The 23,937-nt window shown below is 45.0% G+C and overlaps 3 protein-coding genes across 5 annotated transcripts in view; 1 reads left to right on the top strand and 2 right to left on the bottom strand.

The window, feature by feature from the left end:
- TMCO4 (transmembrane and coiled-coil domains 4) overlaps positions 1-10,480 on the bottom strand; it is a 37,847-nt gene extending 27,367 nt beyond the window's left edge. The window contains exons 1-7 of one of the 3 annotated variants that reach the window (XM_042882958.1): positions 10,377-10,420; positions 9,789-9,955; positions 9,041-9,216; positions 7,858-8,042; positions 7,477-7,651; positions 3,051-3,078; positions 1,274-1,406 (exon numbers count right to left, since the gene is read on the bottom strand). In XM_042882958.1, coding sequence (XP_042738892.1) covers positions 1,274-1,406; positions 3,051-3,078; positions 7,477-7,651; positions 7,858-8,036 — 515 coding nt within the window. In that variant the 5' untranslated portion in view covers positions 8,037-8,042; positions 9,041-9,216; positions 9,789-9,955; positions 10,377-10,420. Of the gene's footprint in view, positions 1-1,273; positions 1,407-3,050; positions 3,079-7,476; positions 7,652-7,857; positions 8,043-9,040; positions 9,217-9,788; positions 9,956-10,376; positions 10,421-10,461 lie in introns of those variants that run through there. The other 2 variants (XM_042882957.1, XM_042882956.1) reach the window with 2 other exon arrangements.
- Positions 10,481-13,762: 3,282 nt separating this feature from the next.
- RNF186 (ring finger protein 186) lies at positions 13,763-14,680 on the bottom strand. The gene has a single exon (XM_042883424.1). It carries the CDS (start codon positions 14,678-14,680, stop codon positions 13,763-13,765), a length of 918 nt encoding a protein of 305 aa, XP_042739358.1.
- Positions 14,681-16,471: 1,791 nt separating this feature from the next.
- Positions 16,472-23,840, top strand: OTUD3 (OTU deubiquitinase 3). The gene is made up of 8 exons (XM_042883245.1): positions 16,472-16,638; positions 17,090-17,238; positions 18,006-18,118; positions 20,754-20,876; positions 21,546-21,671; positions 22,195-22,291; positions 23,069-23,250; positions 23,592-23,840. Exons 1-8 carry the CDS (start codon positions 16,472-16,474, stop codon positions 23,766-23,768), a joined length of 1,134 nt encoding a protein of 377 aa, XP_042739179.1. The 3' UTR covers positions 23,769-23,840.
- The last annotated feature ends 97 nt before the right edge of the window (positions 23,841-23,937 follow it).

Below are 23,937 nucleotides of genomic sequence, written 5' to 3'. Positions count from 1 at the left end.
GAATTATGTATCAAGGCACCATCTGTGTAAGCCAGGCTCCACTCTTTATGTGTCCTGTTCCATGTCACAGGCTCAAGACTGAGTTTATTTTCATAAGCCACAGCAAAACAGTGCCCATCAGAACCAACCCTTGCTCCTGCATTACAGATGGTGCTCCCTTTAGCAGCATATGATCCTTGAGATTATTTTGACTTTCCCTTTTTACAGTGCGCTATGAAGTTACACTTCATTTAAATAGCCATAATTGAAAGGTACCTGTCACCTGCTGCACCCCAGCAAAATGTCTGAACATGTTCTGCGTCAGAGACATTGATTAAAGTAGGTTTTGGGCCTCAGGCTAACCTTGTAACATTTTGTGCTGAACTGGCACCAAAATATTAAACAGTTCCTTGAAAGTCTCCTATGGACAGGTTTACTGCCTCACACACTGCTAAACCTACACACAGTTCCAGGCTCATAAGCAAAGGACTGTGTTTCGCAGAGACGCCAACTGTTTGGCAGTTCTGAATATAACAACTTGCAGTTAAGAGGCTTCATCTTACATTAACAGCAGAGAAGTCAGGTGATTAACAGTCCATAGATACATAAAGATGCCAGTGGTTGCCCTCAAAGGTCTGCCTTCAGGAGTTAGCTGACTCTTTAGGCAGAGTGGGCAAATCTGTAGAAAATCAACAACTGAGGATTTAATCCTGAAATTTTACAGGAACTTCATTCTGCAGGAGGCATTACTGCAGAGGTGTGAGTTTGGCCTGTAAGAAACAGCCTGGCTTTAGCCTTGATATATTCACATTGACCCATCCCCTTCTGTAAAGCAGAGTAAGGGAAATAATCAAAACACTGCCGGGTCAGCAAGCATCTGGCCTGTTTGCCTTTCAGAGTCATGGTTTCTCCAGAGGGAACAATTCCTCTGTAAATCTATTTGTTTCTATCTGAAGAGTGTTAGGCCAAGAGATACAGATCTTTCTGGTGCACTTAAATATTATCTACAGTCTAGGAGACAAAATAGGAACAAGGAGATGAAGGAGTTTGGTGTGTGCATTTGCCAGCTTGCAAGGTTGGGTTGCAGCTCTGACTTTACAGATGCTGAGCACTGTTGGCTCTCAGTGCAGCTGAAGTGCTTTGAGGGCCCTGCAACTCTCATCAAGCCGTAAATGACTGAGTTAAAAGCCACAGGGAGAATGAGCAGAGCCTGGACTTAGGCAGAATAACTGATGCTAAACTTTCAACCACCAGCAGTGCTTCTTCATCCCTTAGCCAAGCCAAGTATTCTTACTCTGACTCTTCCTCTGTTTGTTCCTTCAGGCTTTCAAGCAGAGATTCCTCCATGGCTTCCAGCTCCTCCAAGGGGATTCTCAGCAGCCAGCTGACATGGCAGATCAACACCCTCACTCGTGCATCATAGTACCCTTAAACATAGGAAAGACCAGGAAATCCATCAGTCTTCATCACACCACATTAAATAACAAGTGGAGAAACCCAGCTGCACTAGAGGACCATGCTGCACAAAAGCATATTCCTTCCCTCAGGCCCTCTTCATCTTTCACGTGTTTGAAGACAATTGTTACTGTCTAAAGAAGAGAGCTCTAAAAGGAAAACCCTCCCCAGTGCAAACCTCATCCTGTCAGCAGAGCCACTGCACCAGGTAACTGCCTATAAGGCAGGAAAAGATCTCAAATCTTTAGGTTTTCACTGTCTTTGATAGAGGACAAGGAGCAGAGGAGTGGACGACCTCACACAACCTGCAGCAGGAGACAGGACTACTCCCGGGTGTACAAACAAATGTTGTTAGAAAAATAATCATAATCATTTAGATATAGCAGATTTCAAAATGATTGGTGCCAACTCTTTTTTTTTTTTTAATGTGTTTCTCTCAGTAGCATCTGCTGTTTGCTGATAGCAGGCTTTTATAAAGGCCTCTCGGTGCACTCTGTGATGAAAAGCACAAGAGTTTCTCTAGGGTTGCATAAAGATACCAGCAAGACACAACTACAAAGTATGGTTCTGATATGTGCTGCACGTAGGCCAAATATGGCCATTGGCAATCTGTTCAGTTTATTTATTTATTACCATCATTACCAAGATACTAAGCTGCTTCAGTAGGCTTTAATGAGTTCACTTTTAAAATCTGTGCTTAGTAGGGAAATAAGGTTAATACTTATCCTCCTTTCATCCCTGATATGTAGCACAACATGCAAACCCAAGTAGGATTCTTAACAGTAGCCTTCCTGCCTCCTGCCTGCAATGCACAGCTTAGCTTCTCACTTAGCCAGCTTGGCAATAAGTCACCAAGGCTTGAAAATACATTTGTTTTAAATTCCAGCTTAGCAAAACAGGCAGTTTTGCAATAACTGAATAGTTGATTTTCCATTAAAAATAAAACAGGAACAAAAGTGGTATTTGTTCTCAAGTGAAATAGGCTAATCAGCAGCCAGGGAGCTCTTTCCTGTGTGAACATGCTACAACACGGGGCTTTTAAAAAAGGCAAGCTGCAGTATAAAACAGGCTTCTTGTAAAAATGAACATTTTGCGCAGTAGGCAGTCTGTTGCATGAAATGTATCAGACTAATCAATGCTACACATTGTAAGCCGGAAGTTACGTGAATCATGTTTATTCACACCAGAATTTATTCCCTGAATATATATTTGTTTTCCTCTTAGGCAACAAGTGATCTGCAGAGGGTTTTAGGGTTGAAATTTTCATAACAGCTCTGTGGCTTTCCAAAAGGAAGGAGAGGTCACCTGCACCCCTGGAAACACTGGAGGAGAAAACCATTCCAGTCTAGGTATTCAACTTCAGAGCTTTTCAATCATTACACACAATTGCATGCCAGTACATGTGAAGCTACAGAGGTGACCAGTTGCTGAGTTTTTAACAAGTAGTATCAGTTGTGTTCCCTGTAGTGGCCACAGGGGAAGAGCATGCTGCTTTTGTTATAAAGGAATGCAGGATAAAATTGATTGGCACCCTGAGCTCTTTGAGCATTTTGAAGTATCAGATACAAACTCGCTGATGTTAGCCTTACAAAGCACAAACTCTAACGTAAACTTACCATCTCTGAGAGAGAAGGACAAAAGATCCTAAAAAGAAGGAAAAAAAAAGAATATTGAAGTTAACACCTAGAGGTCTTAAAATGGAAGTATGAAATCCCATCACACCACCGTTTCATGGCTGCAGAGCGTCTATTCTGCCTGTGGGAAGGCAGGAAGCTACAAATCAACAAAGCAAAGCCAGATGCTTCCAGTGCACAATTATGGATTTGCAGGTACAAATGGCTGGACAGAAGCAGATAAGCACAGGATGGGAGAGTAGTGCCTGCTTGGTATGTGCTGAAGCAGCTGATTGTTGGGTTGTTGTTATTAGCAATCCTGTTGCAATTGAACACCCTGTGAGTACACAGGACTTCAAAGTCTGGAGAAATCAGGCTGTAAGCTCCCAGCTGCACTGATGCCTTCTGCTCTTCTAGTCACACCAACTCGAACTTTCAGCTCTAATAGGTTTGAATGTCACTTAGATGGACCAGTGGCCCCTATTTCCTGGAATTCCCCTATTCTGGGAATTCATAGCTCTAGGGAGTAGGGCTGAACTAGCATGAAGTTCTTATGGATTAAGTACTCAAAAATAGGAATCACAAGATTTTTAGCTGTCTGTAAAGATCGAGGGGCTACGTTGGCTTTCCATCAGAAAAATAAATAGGAAAAACAGATCAATTCAATATAAGGCTTCCATGGACAAATCCATGAAAGAGGTCAGTACTCCTCAGATGAGAAATTCTGATGTTTTACTGCTGTGTTCACAGAATCACAGAATTGTGGGGGTTGGAATGGACCTCCAGAGATCATCGAGTCCAACCCCCCTGCCAAAGCAGGTTCCCTGCACCAGGTCACACAGGTTCTCTTCTTTTATTGTCACTGAATAACAATAACAATAAATTCTAAGCTCTTTACGTAACTAAAAGAGTAAGCACTAGCTCAGTCTAGCTAGCTGCTCTCCTCCAAGCCTAAAGCACAGCTGAATTTTATAGGGAATCCTCTGACCCCTTGAGAACATGAAAAATACATTCAAAGACACAGGATGCTGCCAAAGAGTTTATGTTTATTAGATCCATAAGCAACATTTGGATTGCAAAAATGTCTCTAATCTGCTACACAAGAAGCACAGAGAACGAGGCACCTTTAACCCAGTCCTTGAAGAGGGGCAGACTGTAGACACTGAGTCAAATATCAGTACCTGTGCTCTGAATAGCACTTTAACCTAAGGAGAGTCAACTATCTCATACAGGAGAAAAGCTTTTCCATAGCACGAGGGAAACCACAGGGTCAGTGCAGCTGAATGTATGTGGCAGAATCTGTGCTTTTTTACAAGGCAGGACTCCAAAACCTTTGCTCTGCTGCTGCCTAACATTTACATATGAGCTTTCTACAGATACACTGCTCAGGTGCACAACAACTCAGGTGCTCTGCTGCTAAACATTTATGTGGCTCTGCCCATCCTTTGCCTGCCTGCCCTGCAAGATCCAACAGGATAAATGTTTCCTCAAGATTCTGCTGATCTGGGCTGTGCACAACACAGACAGCATTCCTCCTGCATCCCAGTGGCCAGGGGAAAAGGAGAGGGCTGGTTTGCTATCTCTAGTGTAACTGTTGTCATTGTGAATCAGAACTCTCGTGTTCTGAAAGCCACCACAATAAAGGGGGGAAAAAAAAAAAAAAGGAGGCTTCTTTTTAGCTCCAGGCACAGTTAGCATTCTGTGCAGAATGCAGACAGTTCCCCAGGCAGGTTGGCAAGGGGTGCGAAATGGAACCGTAAATCCCCCAGGCAGAGAGAGGAATGGAACTTGGGTTTTGCAGTCCCCAGGCACTGCAACTGGTGCAGTGCAGCCCATCAGGCTTCAGGGCCGCCAGGAGGGGCTGGCACAGAGGTGACAAAGCCCAGCAGAAAGCCCAAGGCTGTGAGGCCTAAGCAGAAAGCTGATCAAGAGTGGAACCTGAAGTCCAGAGTTAGGTGAAGCTTTTGACCTTGCTGCTGTCATTTGCTAATGCAGGCAGCTTCCTGAGCAGGGCTGCCGTGCTGCACAGAGCCAGTTCAGAGGCAATAAATGCTCACTGGGTCTTGTGAAGGAGCCATAGGTCATGGCTCAGCTCCTACACGATTTATCCAGTAGGCTCAGCAGCACCCAACATCAAATAACTTCTTTCAAAAATCTGGCCTAAGCATTTAGACACGTGTAGTTCAAAAGGTGAGAGATGGATTTGGGTAATCAGGTGACAAACTGGAACAACTGATTGCATTTGTGACCATTAGCATACTCAAGTATTTCTCAGTGCTTCAGGCTTTGCACGTACTACCATGCAGTCACCTGGAGTCCAATCAGCATTGATTAGATTAGTTCACAACTTGTTTGTTTCCTCTCTCTATGCAGCAGCTATTGAGGTTTGGTCATTTTGAAGTGGAGGGGTTTTTAATTTTAATTGTGCTGAGGACCACCATGCACAATTGAGTGAAACCTCACAAAAGAAAGGAAAGCAATCTTTATTACAAGTCTTTGCCAGTATTTTATTAATTGCTACGAGTCCAAAATCTATTTCCTCACAGATGGTTTCACATTGCAATGCCACTTCGTGTGGGAGGGAAATAACAATAAGGAATACACAGGAAAATGGGCATTCTAAGTCTGCTCAAAGCAAGAAGAAAAAAGATTCATTAAGAATTCTGTTTTCTCATCCACTATCAGGAAACAAAAGTGAGCAAAGTCAACTTCTTCCCCTCCTTTCGCTGTCACTAAATGCAAATAATAAATTGATTCCTATCCGGACAAGAATCACTGCTTTCTCATACCACACACACAGCTATTTGTTATGACTGCTGTCAAAAAGACAGCGTTTGCATGTATTCATCACCTGCAGTAAATTCAAATGAAGGCATAAATCCACGATCCTCAAATTTTCACTGAATCAGTGGTGAGCTCACCTCCTGATCTGTGCATCATCCCTTGGTAGAGGGCATTGAAAAATACGAGCATTAAAGGCACCAGGACCCTGCCACTGAACACAGTGAGCAGTGAAGCGTGTTCCTGGAATAAACATTTACTGTTAAACAAACAGTAGTGCCATAAAGCAACAGATGGAGAACTGACAAAGTTTGATCCTGTGGCTTATTTTCAGGTAATAAGGAAAAAGTTTATCTCAGCTTATCTCAGCCTGGTACCTTGAAGCTTCCCGTATGCTGGAATGCTTTCCCACCAACATCCTGCAAGCCTCTCATGCTTTGCCCTGCAGCAACCTTTAATTATATGCTTCATTTGACAACACCAATCACCTCACAGGACTGCATAGGTCCAACTGTTGAGGCATTAGGCTGATAGCTATTGCTGATCTTTGCTTTCATTTGATCAAAGAACCGTTATCAAAGGCTTCCGTGCTCCACGAGGAGCCATGGCAAGTACCTCGTTCTCCTAAGAAAATATTGCACAATCCCAGAGGCTGTGATCTCTGAGGATCCAGAGCCTGTTCTGTAAAAGCACACGGAGACCTAACACAACATAAACTTGGAGCAAGCACAAGTTACGTTTTGCCAAAATTTCACTCTTATTAAATGCAGCAGCCTAACTCTAGAGAATTCATCCTGGAGTAGACAGAGCTAGGGAAACAAGCCTGGGAAATGCTGGGTCATCTCAACACTGAAAGAACTGAACGTACACTTACTGCTTCTGAGCAAACACAATAATTAAAAAAAAAATAATAAATCAAAACAGCTGCTCTTATTTCAGATCCGCCCCAACTTACTAATTAAGCTGATTAAGCTCATTAATCTCTGTCACTGCAGTGAGGTTGCTATAATATTTTGAGCATTATAACATACTGATGTTTGGAGCAAATCTTCTGATGCCTTTTACGGACCAGCTAGGAGACACAAAAGAAGAGAAAAATAAAGGGAATTCATCACAACCAAGAAGGAACAGTTCCATCATCTCTTTACTTATGCAGCCTTGTTCATGTTCACATATGTAGAAATGTTTTGTATTAGAGAAGGAACATTAAACCCTGTAAAACTACTGGCCCTCTACACACCTCCTCATATATACACATTTTCCTGCTCCTCCAAAATCCCCCTTGCTCACAGTAAGAGGGAATGAAAAATAGGGCCTCTCATGTTCAGCGTTTCACCAAAATCTGCAGAATGCCCATGTGTGTAAAAAAGATTGCAGCAATACAGTCAAAGCTTTGACAGTTCTCTCTAAGGCAAAGGCATCAAAGACAGAAAATGTTAATTCAGCAGTAACTGCATCTCATGCTCATCACTTCCACGTGCTGTGAATGGATAGACTGCTGAGCACCCACAGAGCTGCACAGAAGAAAATGCATATCAGGATTCTGATTTACTTCCCTAACTGCACAAACAGAACTGGACAAACAGGTAAGTGTAACAGATCTTTTTTTGTAAAACCAAACAGAGGCAAGGGGAACATAGGAACTTACCTGGGTAATGACAACAGGATTATCTTTCACAGTGGGATCCTTCAGCAAAAGCTGGGCAAAAGTTTCTGTGCCCTCATCTCCTAAGCCACTAGCAAACGCTGTCATGGCAGGCAAGACAGCATCAGGCAGGTCCAGCCATTTCACCAAGCCCTCAATGAACTCTGTCCTGAAGGAGCTGTAAGGCAACAGAGGCAGGTGAGGCCCTGTAACAGAGTATTTTTGCAAGCCTTGAGCGGTCCTTGCTTCCCTGGGATATGCTTCAGTCTTTCTTTATTTTTTAAACCCAATCCATCCCATTTGCAACACTGACTGACACCACTTCGGTGTGAGTTGCTCCAAAAGCCACCTCCTGTGCTCATTCCCTGTGCCCACATTTAGTACCTTTGTTCTTTTTCAGGGAACAGCCATGCCAGGGATATCCCACAGAGTGCTGCATAAGTGAATTTTCCTGGTTCACCCAGCTGCTGGCTCAGCAGCACACACGATTCCTTGTCTTCTGCTTGTTCAGCTCCACTATTCTGCTTCGAAGCCGAACTTTTCCACTTCTCTTCTGTAGCCATTTTTACCTGCAAGTTCAAAGAAGAAAAAGCAGAAGGGAAAAAAAATAACATAACAACTGGAAACCAGAAATCGAGGAAACAAATTGCCTTTGCTTTTTCACTGCCACACTTGCTGGTCTGCAGCAATGCAGGTCTGTCAAAGCCCAACTTGTGTATCTCATTGCAACACGATGCCATGACCACAGACAATAGGAGGCTTTCTGTTCACCAGTTCTTAGTTCTTTTGCACCAAATCAACAATGCTTCTCAAAAGGAGAAGTCTACTTCAAGATGCAAAGAGACTGGGCTCCATTCAGGCATATTATTCACGTATTTAGTGGAAAAAGAGATGGAAAAATAAAAGCTCTGCACCTGGCACAGGGACCAGCCTGGGAAATAATTTGCTTCTTTCATCCCCAACCCAAATTGCTCCTCTGTTCATTTTGCTGACAGTGTTAAGAAAGTTGAGTCCAGCTGCAGCCTCTGATTAGGACTGTTAATGAAACCACTTATTTCCCAAGCCATTGCTATGCTTTGTTTATAGTCTAATCTTACCTATACAACCTACCACTACATTTCCCTAAACATAACGTTCCCATGCTACGTGGAACTTAGGCTGGGCCAAATATTATTTTCAGAACACCAAAATGTAAGCAGCTCGTGATCACACGCTTCCAAATGAACTGCTCCAAAGGGCTCCTGGGAGCCTCACTGAGTACATAGGGAGTTTTGGCTGCTAATCCAAGCAGCTAGCAGAGAGGACAGAAATCAGGCAGAGGTGACAGCAGCACATTTCACAACTGAACGTCAGTAAGTCTGCTTCAAAGCTCACTTACATCACCTGAAAGTTCTACCGACTACATCAAGACGCAATCCATTTCCAAAGGGCACATCACAAATGGCAAACCATTTTGTGCTTGCTATTTGGATACTTTCCTCTGAACCCTGCTGATAGGAACTGGAGACAACCTGCTGTAACAGCATTAACCAAGCACTCAATCTCAGAAGATTCAGATACCACTTACGGGGTAGCTTAGAATTCCAGAAGAAAGAAGTGCAGCAGAGGAGCAGCTCTTTGTAGAGACTGTATTATCTCCATGCTATCTGTCATGATGTTCCAGGTAAGCTGTCTGTCTTGCTGTCTCACTCAGAAATGTATTTGAAGGTATTCATATTCCTCAAGGCTTGTACTATGTAACTGCTGGTGTATAAACCAACACACATTCATCACTAAAAGGCTGGGGACTGCTGTAATGCCTGTCCCCAGGAGAGCCCAGCCTCCCCGCAGCAAGCATCTCCTGATGCTGCCTATGGTCTGAGCACACAGGTCTAAGGAACCTCAGCACGTTTCCATGGAAACATCACATTCCAGCAACACGGGAGCACAAAGTCCTCAGGAATAAATAAACAGTGTTCTTTCTGTTCCAGTCAGAGGAAGGGAGGGCCAGGTGACGCTCCACCAGGGATCAGTGCTGGTCCAGGTGGCACTGTACCTCCCCTCAGCACACAGCACTATGCCTGGGGCTTCGGCTCTGAAGGCACAGTGAGATGTCTCCACGCTTCCCAGGATTTCACCCCCTGCCAAAATCCCAAGACTTTTTATTACCTCAGCAGCTCCAAAGCCCTCACATGGGTGACCAAAATCCATTTCACACCACTCCCTGAGCTCTGATCTTCCTAAAGCATCCAGAGCCTGACTCAACATGACTGCCTGGAAATTATGGAACACAGTCACAATAACTTCACGCAAAATAACCTGGCATGTCCACTCACCTCTGAACACAGATGTATTAAGTTATTATGGGAAGCAGCATTGGAAATAAACAGTGATTTGTGATGCTGAGTGTTTAGAAAGGCAGCTTCGCTTGGCCCTTTTCTGTCACCTCTTCAGTCGAGGAGAGCTGTGAATGGTACACAGATATCGATTTCTTCATAAATATCTAAGGAAAATGGGAAATAAAGGGAAAATGTGCTGAGGTTGTACAGCTGGTGGCACTGAACTCAGGACTACAACGTGATTCAGAAACCTATAGCACTGCCATCATCTGAAATGCCACTTGAAAGCGATTTTTTTTTAAAAATATCATTTGCAGCACTTGTTTCTCACACTTTTTGCTTTCTTGAGATGCGGTTTCTTGCAATTCTATTGGGAAAGGAGGAATCCTAAAAGGACCCAGAGCTGCGGAGAGGCAAAGAGAAACGCTGAGCGGGAAAACGCGCTGAGGGGACAGCAGCCATCCGTGAGGAGAAGCGCAGCCCGCGGACACCGCCACAGTGTCCTCAGGGAACAGCCTGAAGCGAGGTGTCCGCCCTCCCCACCCTTCAGCCCAGTCCCAGCCCCTCTCGCCGCCCGGGTCCGACCTGCTGCCGGCCCGGAGCGCTGCGTTCCCTTCCGCCGCTGCCCCCCGCCCCTTCCGCCCGTCCCGTCTGTGCCCGTCGCCCTTACGCAGGTTCCGTACGGATAGCGCCGGGCGACCCTCTGCTCTCCTTACGCCGATAGCGTAGCAGGGAGCGCAGCTTACGAAGGGCGGGAAGGAAGCACGCTGCGCTGAGGTGGCGTCTCGCGTGAGGTGATGGCGGGCACCGGGCTGAGGCGATGGCTCACCTGCGCTGTTGGCCGGCCCCCTGGAGATGGGGAGGAAGCAGCAAGGCCAGCTGCTACTTCATTCTTTAAATCAGTCGATCGGGAAAGTCTCTAAGACTCGAGTTGGAGTGTTAGAAAGCAGGCATTCTTTAAAGCAGCGCTGGATGCATAGGGGTCGTCCTCCTATAATGCATAGCCTGCACAACGGGTCTTCAGCTTATCTACATTACTCGTGTTGCGTATGCAGGAGTTTCCCAGGTGTATGTTACAAATGCAGTAATTAAATCCAAGCAGGACCTCCTATTTCCCTGATACACTCAGCAGAACTTCCTTATCTCCTCAGCCCAGAGACACAGCTCTGTTACCTAAACAAACTGCAGAGCGATCAGCAAACACCAGCATCCATAACCCAGAGTTATGGGTGCAATCAGCTTGGCTCTGCTCAGCTCTGCTTAATTGGCCTTGTCGAAATCCTAGGGCTGTGCTAAGGCTGCGGAGTTAATTCAGCTCCCTGAATTGCACTGCATTGGTTTCATGGGTTTTGGTCAGTGTTTTTGTTCCAGTGGTGGCACGGAGCAAGCACAGTGCTTGGTGATCCATGGCAAAATTTGCCTTTTCAGGAGGAAGGAAGCAGCTTTGCTGGATGATCACGTTTTGTGAAAGTGAACCTAGTTTGGGCTGCTCAGTAACTGATGTATACATCAAAATCCACTACTTGAGTCTTCTAAAATAAAATATCTGAAATATGTTCTGCTGAAAAGCCAAATTTGATTTGTCCAAATGTCCTGCTTGCTTGCTACTAACATTACACCTTCAGGTTTGCTCTCACAAGTGCTCCTTATCCATATCACCCTTTTGGTTTTTGGGCATCATCATGAACTTCAATGTGACGAGGGGCTCAGAAGGTTCCCCATGATCCCAGCTGGGGTGCAAAAACCGACCCAGGTAACCACAGTGGACATCTGCACATGGTTCACAACAAGCAGAAAGCCATCTGGACACAAATCTGTGTTCTCAGACCCAAATCTGCAGATTTGTTTCTTGTGTTCGAGGATTGAAAGTTCTCCTGCAGTTAAAAGCAATTTAGAACACCTGGGCCAGGGTTCTGTCTATACAATCCACGATACTTTGTTGGGTCTCATCATGCTCTTAATGTCTCCATGGCGTTCCGTCCTTACAAAACACAGTTCTGGGGTATTTGTGCAGGATGTCAGCCACCACCTTGGCCCATTGCACTATTTCCGTGCTATGTCATTTAATCACTATGTGAAATCAGGACCCACCTAGCTACTGTAAGCAAGGCAGGGTAATTTGGAACTGCAACTCGATTGCCATTCAGATTGGTATGAAGGAGAACTGCATACAAACAAATCCTTTTATGTTTTTGAATACAAACACATTTTTTTGCAGCTTTCCACCATCAACTTACATGCCCCTTCAAAGGATTGCATTGTCATTGAGCCTTATCTTGTCAGGCCTTGGGAATTAATAGCTGCTGTAAAAGAATTCAGCTCATAGGATGTAATGACTTCTGCCAACATCCATGAACTCTGAATTGGATGACTGTTAGAAGCTGTAAAGGCTGAAGCGTTGTTCCAGTTGAACTGCTGAGCACAAGTTTGTAATGTGCTGGTATAGAGCTGCAGGATGACCGTTTTGAGGTAAAACATTCCTTTCTAACACTTTTGTGTGCGTGTGCGCTGTGAGCATCACTTCAGGAGCAGTATCTCTTGACTGGAGATAACGAACTGGTGCTGGGTGTGAGCTGTACACCCTTCCAGAGTGGGTGTTGTTTGGTGCCAGTCTCACTTCGTCTCTTCCCAAGTGTCTTCTCCTGGGCCAGACTGCCCTTCAGTTTTTAATTGGGCCGTGTGATGGCTGTAGTTCATGTCATCTTTGTCATTGTATCTTCAGGAGAGTGTGTTCCATCCTTGCTGTCTCGTCATTTGAATGAGATCAGTGTTCTGCACAATTGGTGCACGCTTTTCCTTCAACCCTTCTAGCTTATTCTTTTGTATTCATGCACATCACATTGAGGCTCAATTAGTATTTGTTACAAACATTTATAGTAGCAGTCATCCACTGCTGTGGAGAGGCCTTGACAGGTTTGTTTTTCTTAATCAAAGCAAAAAGCCCAACGCATTACTTTTCCGCTTTACTCACAGAATGCTTTCTCAGCTGTAGATCCTGTCAGTGAGGGAGCTGGGAAATGTTTTGATGTTAATTGGCATGCAGAATTGAAACGCAGAAGTCAATGAGCAATTGGCATTATTAAACTTTAATGGATATATTCCATATATTAAAAAAAATAGATCAGATTTGGCATAGGATAACCATTGGTAGATTTATTTTGATCTCTACAGGGAGAGTTGTGGGCATCTCCAAGGGCAATGTCACACTTAATGTAAAGACAGCAAGAGGAGAGGTGGTACAGGAAGCCAGACAGAGGAGTGCAGCTGAGAGGAACCATTTCTGTGCTAAATAACACAGAGAGCTTGGAATGTCGTGAGCTTTTCAGAGCCTTGCCCTTTGTAAGTTGTGAACTCAAGATTAGAAGTGTTGATTTTGCCTCTTCCTCTCTAGTTTTGCGTGCAACTTAAGGTGGCAACTTAAGGTGGCTGCCTTCTCCCAGCCCTACCTTCCCACCGCTGCCAACAACCTTTTGGTCCATGATACAGATTAAGGTGATAAACTGGGTTAAAATCACCCTCTTCCGTTGAGGCTGGTTGTCCAGTCCCAGATTATCAGGCTAATTCCCCACATTATCACAAGAAAAGGTGTGGGTATGTTAAGAGAGCAGGAAACACAGCAACGGGGACAAATTTTCAGTGTCAGATGTTTCAGATAATGTTCTGCAGCAGTAATCCAGAGATGACACCAACAAGAACAAAATGACCAAAGCAAAACAAAACAATTATTCATCTGGGATAAAAGCTGTGAGGAAGGTTTACAATTTTCTCTTACAAATATCAGAATACAAATGTTTTTCTATGTTTTCAGTAATATTAAAGCAGCACTCTGCATAGCCATTCAGCCTTAGGGCTATGTCAGACGCTTTGAATTTATGATGTGTTTGCTTTCAAAGTCCAGTAACTGACTCGTGCTGCTGACACTGAGCTGTGCAAGGGGAACGAGGCATTATCTCCAGGTATCTCAAATTGTTTCAGGCAATAGCAGCAATGTGGGTCTCCTTGTGGCACGACCTGAGTGAGCTTCCATTGCAGTGCCAGTAAAATTTAGGAGTGCAGCAAAGCACCATAGACATGACCAACCCCAAAGTCAGCATGATACAAATGACCCATTTTATCATCCCGGAGTATATGAACGGGAGGATGAGGATGGTGAGAATCACCAAAAGCAGCAGGAGCAGCACAAGTCTCTGCACAGCCAGTCTGTTGTCTGCTGGGATCGTTTGGTCTCTGTTTACAATGTCCTGGCTGCTCTGAGCCCAGCTGCTGCTATCCAGCCCGATGCCGGAGACGTGTACCTCATGACATGAGTCGGGGTGCTCCAAGAGGTCCATGATCTCTTCTCTGTTTGGGAGCGTGCGGATAAGTCCTCCTGACACAAACGTGTTTTTTCTGCACAGGGGGCAGGTGATTATCCAGGTATTCTCCTCTTTCCTGAGGATGAGCTTCAGGCAGACTGCACAGAAAGCATGCTGGCAGCCCAGGAGCTTTGGGACCCGATAAATGCTGTACTTGTTGAAGCAGACCAGGCAGTCCATGTCTGCGACAGATGATGTGGGTGAAGGCTGGTCGTCCCTTTCAGAACTGCATACCTCAGGAGAGCTCGGGTTTGTTACCATAGCAAGAGATGCTGAGTTCAGACCGTCTCCTGAAAACGCTGTTTTCAAGGCATCAGGACTGTCTAGCTCTGTGCCTGGAGAGCTCTCCGTTTCTTTGGAATGTCCCTCAGTGAATGCCAGTCTCTCCACATCAGCAGCATTTTCTGCATGGGGTCCTGCTCCACTCATTCCTGCAGCCCCTGCGGTGGGAGCAGGACTAACCTTCTCAGCCTGAGGTGCTCCAGAAGCTGTCCGCTTGTTCTCACTGCTTAGCTTGTCCATGGATTTCTCCATGGAGATAAACCTCAGTGCAGTTTGTCTTCCCTTAGCCGAAGGACTTCCCAAGTTTCTGTCTCCTTTTATGTGTTCCTGTTGCATGCATCATCTAGTGACAGCTGTTTTTAAGTGTGTTGTGCTCTCACAGTGTGATGTTTTTATGAGCTGGCCAGTTAATAATTAACTTCATGGCCAAGACATTTTATAGTGGCTGCTATCACTGAGCAATTCCCATCCAGAAGGAGATCCCATGGTGTAATGAGACTGCAGCTTTTTCCACAGGGACAGCCAGACTGAGAGAATGGCACTACTATTATTAATCAATTAGCACTCGATTTGTTAAGGGTGATTTCTTTGGGTTCTAAGCACAGCCTGATTGGACAGTGACAGTCAAAGAATTGAATTGTCTAATTGGTGTACTGAGTGCAGTGCTTTGATTAGAGAGTGAGGGACAGAAAGGCAGGAAAACTGTCCTGCTCCTTTCTTGCACTGGCTTTCTGCACCACCTTGCTAAGTTGTTCTGTTCTCCTTCTGTTTTGGCGTTAGAACCACAACGATGAACATTACCTACAGGTACCGCAAATGCCTTCCATGCAGGGCTGACAATAAGGAAGCCTGTCTTGCTTTAGCACTGCTCAGTTGTTGAGTGTTCAGTGTCTGATTGTTATCAGCTCTTTCTTATAGGAGCACCTCTGTTGGTTTTAGGTGCTAACTGAAGTATCACTTGAGATCCATGAGGTTTTCAGAGCCCACAAAAGAGATCTGGAAATGGTCTTGGTAGGACTCTTGTTGGCATTCACAGGACAACCTCGTGCTCTCAGTAATGCCCAGGTAGGTGGCTCTCAGCTCTTCTGAAAAATGAGTGCCTGAACAAAATCTCTTTTATTTGAAGGGTAAAATACAGACGGTTTTCTCAGTAAGAATCCCATGGAAGGAAGGAAGGTAGAAAAGGAAGGGTCACTGATCCCAGAGGGCTTGGAGACACACAGTACCAAGCCTGTAGCCTCAGATGCACCCGAATGCTATCCGTGCTACTGCATAGCAGCCCCTCCACAGGGGGGGAGCAGCAGAAAGAACTGAAACAACCGCAATTAAAGGGGAAGGAATCCAGGAGGACTCTAATCTGATGAACTGCTGGAGCGTGGCTGGGGTGAGAAGAGCTTGTTCTGTGCCTGGAATGGCAAAAGAGTTGTTGTAAGCAATCTTCAGAGAAGCGTCAGGGCGTTGTGCTGTGTTTCTGCTGACAGAAGATACAGCAGAGTTTGACGGACTTTTGGGTGACCCCAGGTTTTAGGGGCACGACGACCTTTCAGTTGAAGACCGCGGGCTCTGCCTGGTTTTTATTGGTCAGATTGAATTAAGAATGCCTTCTCGTGGCTCTCCTGCACTGATGAAATGCTCAGCTGGCGTTCAAAGGAGCCGTCCGAATTTTGACTCGGTTTTGTCCTTGGCTAGCACCTAGAGGGGCTGTAAGAGAAAGGGAACAGACTCTTAGCAGAGCTTACTGTGATGGGAGGGAGACTGGAGAAATCTAGCAGGACTGCAGCAGTCCTGCTGGCACCTGGAACACCGTGTCGTGATACCTTTGTAAAGCGCCCATGCGCTTACCCTGATTGTGCGTTTGTGCCCCGGCTCGGATGGAACAGAAGCCCGGGTTCGGACGGCTCAGCCCCGCTCCCGCGGTGCCCCCTGGCGGCCGCTCTTCCCGGGGAGAGGAGGGCGGGGGAGCAGAGTGGCGGCGCTCTACCCATCCCAAAGCCTCTCTCGATGGTGCCGTCCCGCTGCGCATGCGTGGAGCCGCCGGCGGGGATGTCCCGCAAGCAAGCGGCCCGGGCCCGGCCCGGCGGCCCCAAGAAGGCCCGGCGGTCTCGGCATCCCACTGGGGGCACGGCTCTGAAGCCCTCAGAGGGCGGCGGGGGCCTCGCCAGGCAGCTCCGAGCCCTCGGCCTCAAGCTGCGGGAGGTGCCGGGGGATGGGTGAGTGCCGGAGGAGTGAGGGCTGAGGGGCTGCCTCTCCCGGTTGAGAAGGGTCTGCGCCCCGCAGGGATCCGGGCGTTCCCCCCGTATCCTCGGATAACGTCGGTCTGTGCCCTTCTGCCCCCCGCTGGCACGGACGGGCTCAGGGCTATGCTGGCCGGAGGGCTTCCCGGCGGTGCGGGCGTGAGAGGACGGGGTTGGTTGGACACGTGCCTTTTGAGAAGCTGGTCCGTGAATCCTTGGGTTGGCCTTTGCTCTTTGTCTCCGCGGCAGTTCAGGACAGCTTTTGACTTGCTCTGTAGGAGCTGATGATGTGTTCACTTAATTCTTGCCCCGCGTTCTTCTAACCTCAGTTCCCGCTGTCCAGCCTGTATTTCTTCTGCATTGGTTTAATAGTGCATTCTGTCAGCAGTGCTGCCAGCACACTCACAGGTGGTTTCTTGTTCGTTAGCAACTGTTTGTTTCGTGCCCTGGGTGACCAGCTGGAGGGACACTCCCGGAACCACCTTAGGCATCGCCAGGAGACGGTGGAGTACATGATAAAGCAGCGAGAGGACTTTGAACCCTTCGTGGAGGATGATGTTCCCTTTGAGAAACATGGTATGGATTCCATAGGATGCTCATAGATGAGGTTATTCTGGATATGATTACATCTCATTTGAGTGCTTCCTGTTAAGCTATTCCTCATCCCAGCAGTATGTTATGTTCAGCCCCTAATCTTTAGTAACAGCATTGAGTTTACATTTATTATGTTTCTGTAGAAAGATGAGCCAGTAGAGTTGTCCTGGAACTTATTTGAATTTAGGAGGAACCTGGAGAAAGGAAGAAAAAAAGCAAAGAGTGAAAAGTTAGTGTTTTCACAAGGAGAAAATAAAGCACATGAGGTTTCACTTGAGAAAATGAAGCATCCAGAATACTGGTGGCCGTTGAGTGCTGACTTCCTTCGATTTCTTTCTCCTTGACATGTGATATTTTATACAGAGGAAGATCCAAAGCAGAGACCAATGCAGCCTTTGTTCTCACAACCTTGTGCTTGTGCCAGGTGACATGAAGGTGATGCATGAAAGCAGCGTGGTCATTTAGTGCATGGCACCTTTCCAGAGAGCTAATGCAGAACTGATGGTCTTGCATAATGTAAGGTGTGCTGCATTTTGTGGAGTCTCTGTGGTCATTTAATACTCATAAACTTCTGACACTGCTGGATTCTTGCCCCTGCAGTTGCCATTTAACAGTGGGATTTCCTTTCCAGTATTTATTTCTTGGGCTCCTTGTTGAAATTTTATTACTTGCTATCCCTGCAGTGCTTTTGGAACTGTCAGAAACCAGGTCTCTAACTCTCATAAATCTCTTGAATTTTTTTCCTTCAGTTACCAATTTGGCAAAGCCTGGTACCTTTGCTGGCAATGATGCTATTGTGGCCTTTGCAAGGAACAATCAGATGAACGTGGTTATTCATCAGCTGAACGCACCGCTGTGGCAGGTGAGAAAGAAAGCTTGTACTTTGGCTTGGCTTCTGGTTGATGGATACAAACTATTGAAACTTTCTGATCCATTCAAAGAGAACAGAAATACTGCTCAGCAGCCATGCTTAGCTTGGCATGGTGGAGAGCTGTCCTCGCTTTTTCAGCCTTGAAGAAAAACTCTCAAGGCTTCAGTTAGGAGGATAGGGAACTAAAGACAGCAATAAATGGTTGAAAATAAATATATGGAGCCAGAACAGCGTGAGAGAAGCAGCTTTAAAACCCTAAGGTGTCATTTAATCAGCTCCTGGAAAGGACTGTGCCCTGTGATTCCGTCTTACAGGGGGAGACTGGAACAAGTCATCCATCAGCTCCCTTCTGCTCTGCTTTAAGTATATTCAAACTAGTTTCAGATGGATTCCCGAACCCAAACAAATTTAAACTCTCATTTACATGGCAGCCATTAGCAGTCAGATCTCTAATGTATGTGAATGTCTATAAATATCTTACCAACTGTACCTGCCAGTGACACGGATGAGTAGGAACACTGATCTGCTTGACCTGCAAGACTGCATGGAGGCAATGACCCTGCAGGGGAGGTCGTGGAAGTGCTGTTCATGTTTTACTGTTCTGAACCGGATCCTAACGTCAGCAAACTTAACTCTTATCCATATTTTTTACATCCTCTTGAAAATCTCGAACTCCTTTTTTTTTTTTTTTTTTTTTTTTTTTCCCCCCCCCAACTCGCTGACCTTTCCTGGGTTGTAAATGTTTGTGGTGAGGATCTGCTTTGTGTGCCTGCTTGGTGTCTTATTAATGAAAGGTGTCTGTAAGCCCTTGAAACTCATAGAAGAGAGCAGGTTTTGTGTGAGGAGCTTCTGGAGGGATCACATTGTGGTGACAGTCTTTCCTAGTTGCTAGATTCAACTAAACCAGGACAACTTCTTAATGTTAGCCATAATAATTTCTTATTTTCTCATACTTCCTAATATATATATATTGCTTTCTATCTCTTCTTTGGAGTCCCAGCAGCATACTGGAAAGATTAAATTACAAAGAGAGCATTTCCAGAGAAGCAGATCAGCAAGATGCTTAAAGCAGATGGTGTGAATACCTCCTTTGGTCTCAAGTCAAAAGCAGATGGTGCATTATCCTTTAATTTTAAGAAAACTATTTGCTATCTGCTAAGCTGCAGAAATGTGAACAGGGGAAGTGTTTGGACCCTGCAGCTGTTTCTCAAACTATGACCTACTCAGAAGCTCTGTGGAGTTGGGCATCCCTGTGATGGCTTCTTAGGGCTTTAGTGACCTTTATCTTTTACTTTATAGTGACTGAGAATGTCAGGCTCCAAGTTAGCACAGACACGTGGGTTATTTTGCTGGCTTTGGGGGTAACTCTTTACCTTTTTTTAGTGTATTTCTGTTTTTTTTTTTTTAATCTGCATCTACCTTTAGCTTAAAATTCCATTGTATTTTGGAGGGAGCACACAGTGAGGCTTCAATACTGACAGCCAAAGAAATTGGCTCATCTTGAGTCTTAAGAGCTTCAGGATTTGTAAGATAACCATTTAGGCTCTGATAAATGAGAAATGTTGAGAAATCTGAGATTCAGCATGTCGAACAAGTTAACAGGGTAAAAGGCAGGAGCTAAACGTAACCAAGTGTTGAGTTGGAAGTCAGAGGTGAACAAGTGTGGAAAAAGGTGAATGGGAAATGGTATCTCTTGTGAAATCCGTTGTTAATGCAGCACAGACTGCAGTCTTGGTTGAAAGGTGACTTGGTGTAAATTCTGCAAGCTGGGAAAAGACGTAAAAGGATTGGGAAACTCAGGAGCCCTAAAGCAGGCAGTTTTGTCATGTACTTACTGGAATCTTCTCTAGCAGAGGTGTCGTATCCTCAAAGTCTGGCTTGGCAGGTGGGCAAAGGAGACTTGCAATCGTGGTGTAATATCCTGCATTCCTTGCAGGAGTTGAAATGCTGTTAGCTTTTATCTCATAGATGGAGCTAAATTCTCATGGTGGGAGTTCTCTTACAGAAGCTGCAGTGCTTGGTGCTGACAGAGCAGAGGAAGGTTTGATTGTTAATGGTGCTCTTGAGTTAATCAGTTCTCCTGGTTTTCTTCATTGGTATTTCTTTTCTAAGCAAAGCATCCACTTCAGATGCAAATCACTAAAGCAGTGTCTTGTCACAACTGCAGAACAAAACTTGCCATGGGTGCCTGTTTCTACTGCAGTTCCAATTTGATCAGACTCTCTTTTTCCTTGCACTTGAGGGGGGAAAAAAGGCACTGTGTCTTGTATGGACACCATCACTGAAAACGGGTTTGGAAAAGGTCATCAGAAAGCTGTAACTGCTGCTGTAGAAAGCTTAGAAAATCTTCTTAAGCTTACCATTAAAATATTTTCCTGCTGTGTTTTGTTTGTGAGGAAGTAACTGACCCAGCAATGTGTATCTCGCCCTTCAGACAGAAGCTGTGTTGTTACTGTAGGTACATCTGGATTATTAGGTCAGAGCTTCCTGTTTAAAGATGCTTCAGCAGCTACGTACTTTTTTTCCTAGCACACTGTTAATCATTACTTCAACAAGTAATGCTAAGAAAAATGTGACTCTGAAGTGAAGCTCAAATCCTCATTTGCAGTCTGCTTGTTTCAATTAGATTCAAGGCACTGACAAAAGCAATGTGAGGGAACTGCATATTGCATATCGGCACGGGGAGCACTACGACAGCGTGAGGAGAATCAACGATGATTCTGAAGCCCCAGCATATCTTCAGATGGAGGTTGGTTGTGTCACAGTGCCCTCATCAGCTGTGGCTGATAAGTAACAGCTGAACGTTACCAGTTGATTTACTTTCTCATTTGCATTGAGAGAAGATCGTGGTCCCTGTTCCATCCTGGGGATAGAAGAATCCCTGAGATCATTTTAATTAGTGCTGCTCCTTTTCTTGAGGCCGTATGGGAAGTGCTTAAATTGTTGGCCTAGAAATCACTCTTGAATGTGATGCACTGATATATGGGCTGTAGAAGTCTTGAGTTCACACCATCTCAATTCGGCTCCTCGCCTCAAATACAAAAACAAATGGGAGGGAGGAAACAGATGGAAGTGCAGCCTCCAGATCCAATAATCTTCATATCTCGCTTTTTCCTGTTAAGGAGTGAGCTGCCCTGTTGGCAGGGTTTGCCTGTGTGTATTTGTATGATGTGTGGAACTATAATAAAATCAATACTTAAAAAGCCAATGATTGTTAACTGGCTTGCATGATCTTGTAGTATATAAGAGTTTTCTCAGTGGAGAATTTATGAATCTTGGGAAGCTGTGTTAGGGACAGTGGAAACTGTTAACTTCCACTGATTTTTCTGAGAAATACATGTTATGACCCAATTTATGTCAGTGTCAAATTGTATATGACGAAACTAATGCATGCCTGTGGGCTTTGCTTTTCTTGTAGATGCTCTCCAAAAGTGACTCAAATAAGGAGGAGGAAATGAAGCAACAGAAGGGTGACTCTGAAGATGAGACTGAAATTGAAATGGAAGCTGCTGTACAAGAAGTGTGCAGTGCAACTGGGTGTTCAGTAAGTATTGGGTGCCTTTTAATGCTCCATGTTCAAAACTCCTTGATACACGAAGGTAATCCTTGAGAAAAAGTGTTTGTCCTGGACAGTCTCAGTACTGCAGGCATCAATTAGGGTGCACAGCATCCTGGAATCAATCAGGTACATACTTTGTATGGGTAGTGAATAGTTTTGAAAGCTTTGTCTTACAATCTCTCTCTCAAAAAAAAAAAAACACCTTGGTTTAAAACCAAATTTGGCTAAATTTGGACATCCCATACTCCACAAAATTAAGCTATGGTCACTAGATGACATGTGGTTACTGAAGATGCAGAGAACAGAAAGGATCAAGAGTGAAATATTTATGCTGAAACAGTGTACCTGGTATCTTCAGGACTTTTTTTAATTATTTTTTTCCCCTCACTTTCTTGAAGAAATTGAGTATGAGCTAATGGGAGCAGCATAAGCAGCAGCAGGTGGCTGTTGAATGGATGTCTGTATGTCACTGGTTTGAACTCTCTGATGTTATCTTTCTCTTGGACAGGACATTGAGTTGGTAAGCCAGGTTCTGAAAGTGGAAGACTGCAACGTAGAATCTGCAATATTTGCCATCTTTCAAGTGCAGGAAGTGGAAAGAATCAGTAAGTACGTGGACTTTGTCACTTAGTGCCTCAGAAAAGTGCTGTCTGACCTTAATGTTCACTGTGAAGAGCAGTTCAGCAGGGACATTGGCAGCAGGAGCTTCCTGTTAGCTGTGCTGCTGCCTCTTCTTTACTTAGAAAAGTTTGGAGGGCAGATCTTGTGCTCCTGTTTAGTCTTTGGTAGCAATGCCAGTTGTGAGACTGACCAGGGTCTGCTGAAAGCACTAAACTAAGTTCCTACTGTGACACTGAGCATACTGCATCCTATTTGTTCCCCACTAAAATCTTGAAAAGCTCTGTGTGAGATCAGTAATCCCTGGAGCCGTTCTTGTGGCCTCCTCACCAGATAACTGTGCTTTCAGACTTCAACATCCCTGGGCATGTTCTGTCCTAGATCTATTCTCTGGACAGCCTGATGTACCCAGGTGTAACCCAGTTCTTGAGCACTAAGGGCCCTGACTTTTCTTTTTTGTTGCTTGTGATGTAGTGTCTCCCCTGTGAAGTTACGAGCACTTGTCAGTAGAGCTTTGTTCTGGTGCTTCTGAAAAATAAGAGCATGTCACTGGGTTAGTGTGAAGAGACCCCCTTCTGCATTGCAGCAAGTGACAAACATGTCCTACAAGAGCAGACAGAAGCGAGCAGACTGAACTTTGTCTTTTTCCATATTTGATCCAGCTTCCAAAAAAAATCACTGTTCCAGAAAGCCTGGAAGAAAGAATTGGCTGACAGAGACAGCTTCTGTGTAGAGTGTCTGAGACAAAACTGTGTTGTTGGTAGGTGCTGAGGAGCAGAGTGATCCCCAGAGCGAAGGTCAGAAGCTGTGTGCCTCATCTGTGTGTGAAGATAACGGAAGCAGTTCAAGAATCTTTGGAAGTCAGAGTTTGCATCACCATGAAACAGAAAATACCAAAGCACGGGCTAGACCTGATGAAGAGAGTCGAGCTAATAAAAACTTAAAGGTACGTGCATGGTGGGTTGGCGGTGATTGAAACATCCTTTAAAGATCAGGGGAGTGCTTAGGATGGCTTAACCAGCAATTATTTTCTCCTTTTAATTAAAAAGTACTTCCAGCTACTGGATTGTGAGAAAAGCCACAGCTGTAGCAGCAACAAAGACGAGCTCTTAGTAGTGATGTACGGTGCTCTTCCCACAGTGACACAAAGTTCAGATAAATAGTCTGGAATAAACATTTTCTGGCAGCTGCTTTGGTATCTGCTTGTCTCCTTTCCACCGTGTTATTTTTCCTCGGCTGGGCACAGAATGTCTGCTTTCAGCTTTGTTTTTGTTCTCCCCTTCTCAGGTATTTAAAAAACAAAAGAAGGAACAGCAGCGGCTGGAGAAGAAGAAGCGGCAGGAAGAAAGGCACCGACAGAAGGTCTTGGCCAGTAGGAGTAACTGTGCAGATAGCAACAGGACAGAGGTGGACTCAGATAACCAAATAACCTTGGTGAAGACCATAGCAGCTCTAAATATATGACTGAACGTGTTCTGAGCGTCCTGGTGAGAAAAGCAAAGGATACTGATGAAGATAAATTTCCTCTTAAGCAAACTTCCAAGCATCTGTTGTTGCTGTGAAATTGTTTTGTGTGGAGGTTGCTGAGCACGTAGGCACTTTGTTTCTTCACTTGCAGGGCAGGCAGTTGTTC

Source organism: Lagopus leucura, unplaced genomic scaffold, assembly GCF_019238085.1.
Source record: "Lagopus leucura isolate 7727_CA_CO unplaced genomic scaffold, USGS_WTPT01 Super-Scaffold_100037, whole genome shotgun sequence".
In the NCBI taxonomy this organism is placed as follows: Eukaryota; Metazoa; Chordata; class Aves; order Galliformes; family Phasianidae; genus Lagopus; species Lagopus leucura.
Note: the sequence above shows the minus strand (reverse complement) of the source record. Positions and strands in the feature narration are given on the sequence as shown.

Coding starts and splice junctions, on each gene's coding strand:
- RNF186 (XM_042883424.1), bottom strand. CDS start 14,680: ATGGAGAAATCCATGGACAAGCTAAGCAGTGAGAACAAGCGGACAGCT.
- OTUD3 (XM_042883245.1), top strand. CDS start 16,472: ATGTCCCGCAAGCAAGCGGCCCGGGCCCGGCCCGGCGGCCCCAAGAAG. Junction 22,292..23,068: donor GCAGGAAGTGGAAAGAATCA/GTAAGTACGTGG, acceptor TGTTGTTGGTAG/GTGCTGAGGAGCAGAGTGAT. Junction 23,251..23,591: donor GAGCTAATAAAAACTTAAAG/GTACGTGCATGG, acceptor TCCCCTTCTCAG/GTATTTAAAAAACAAAAGAA.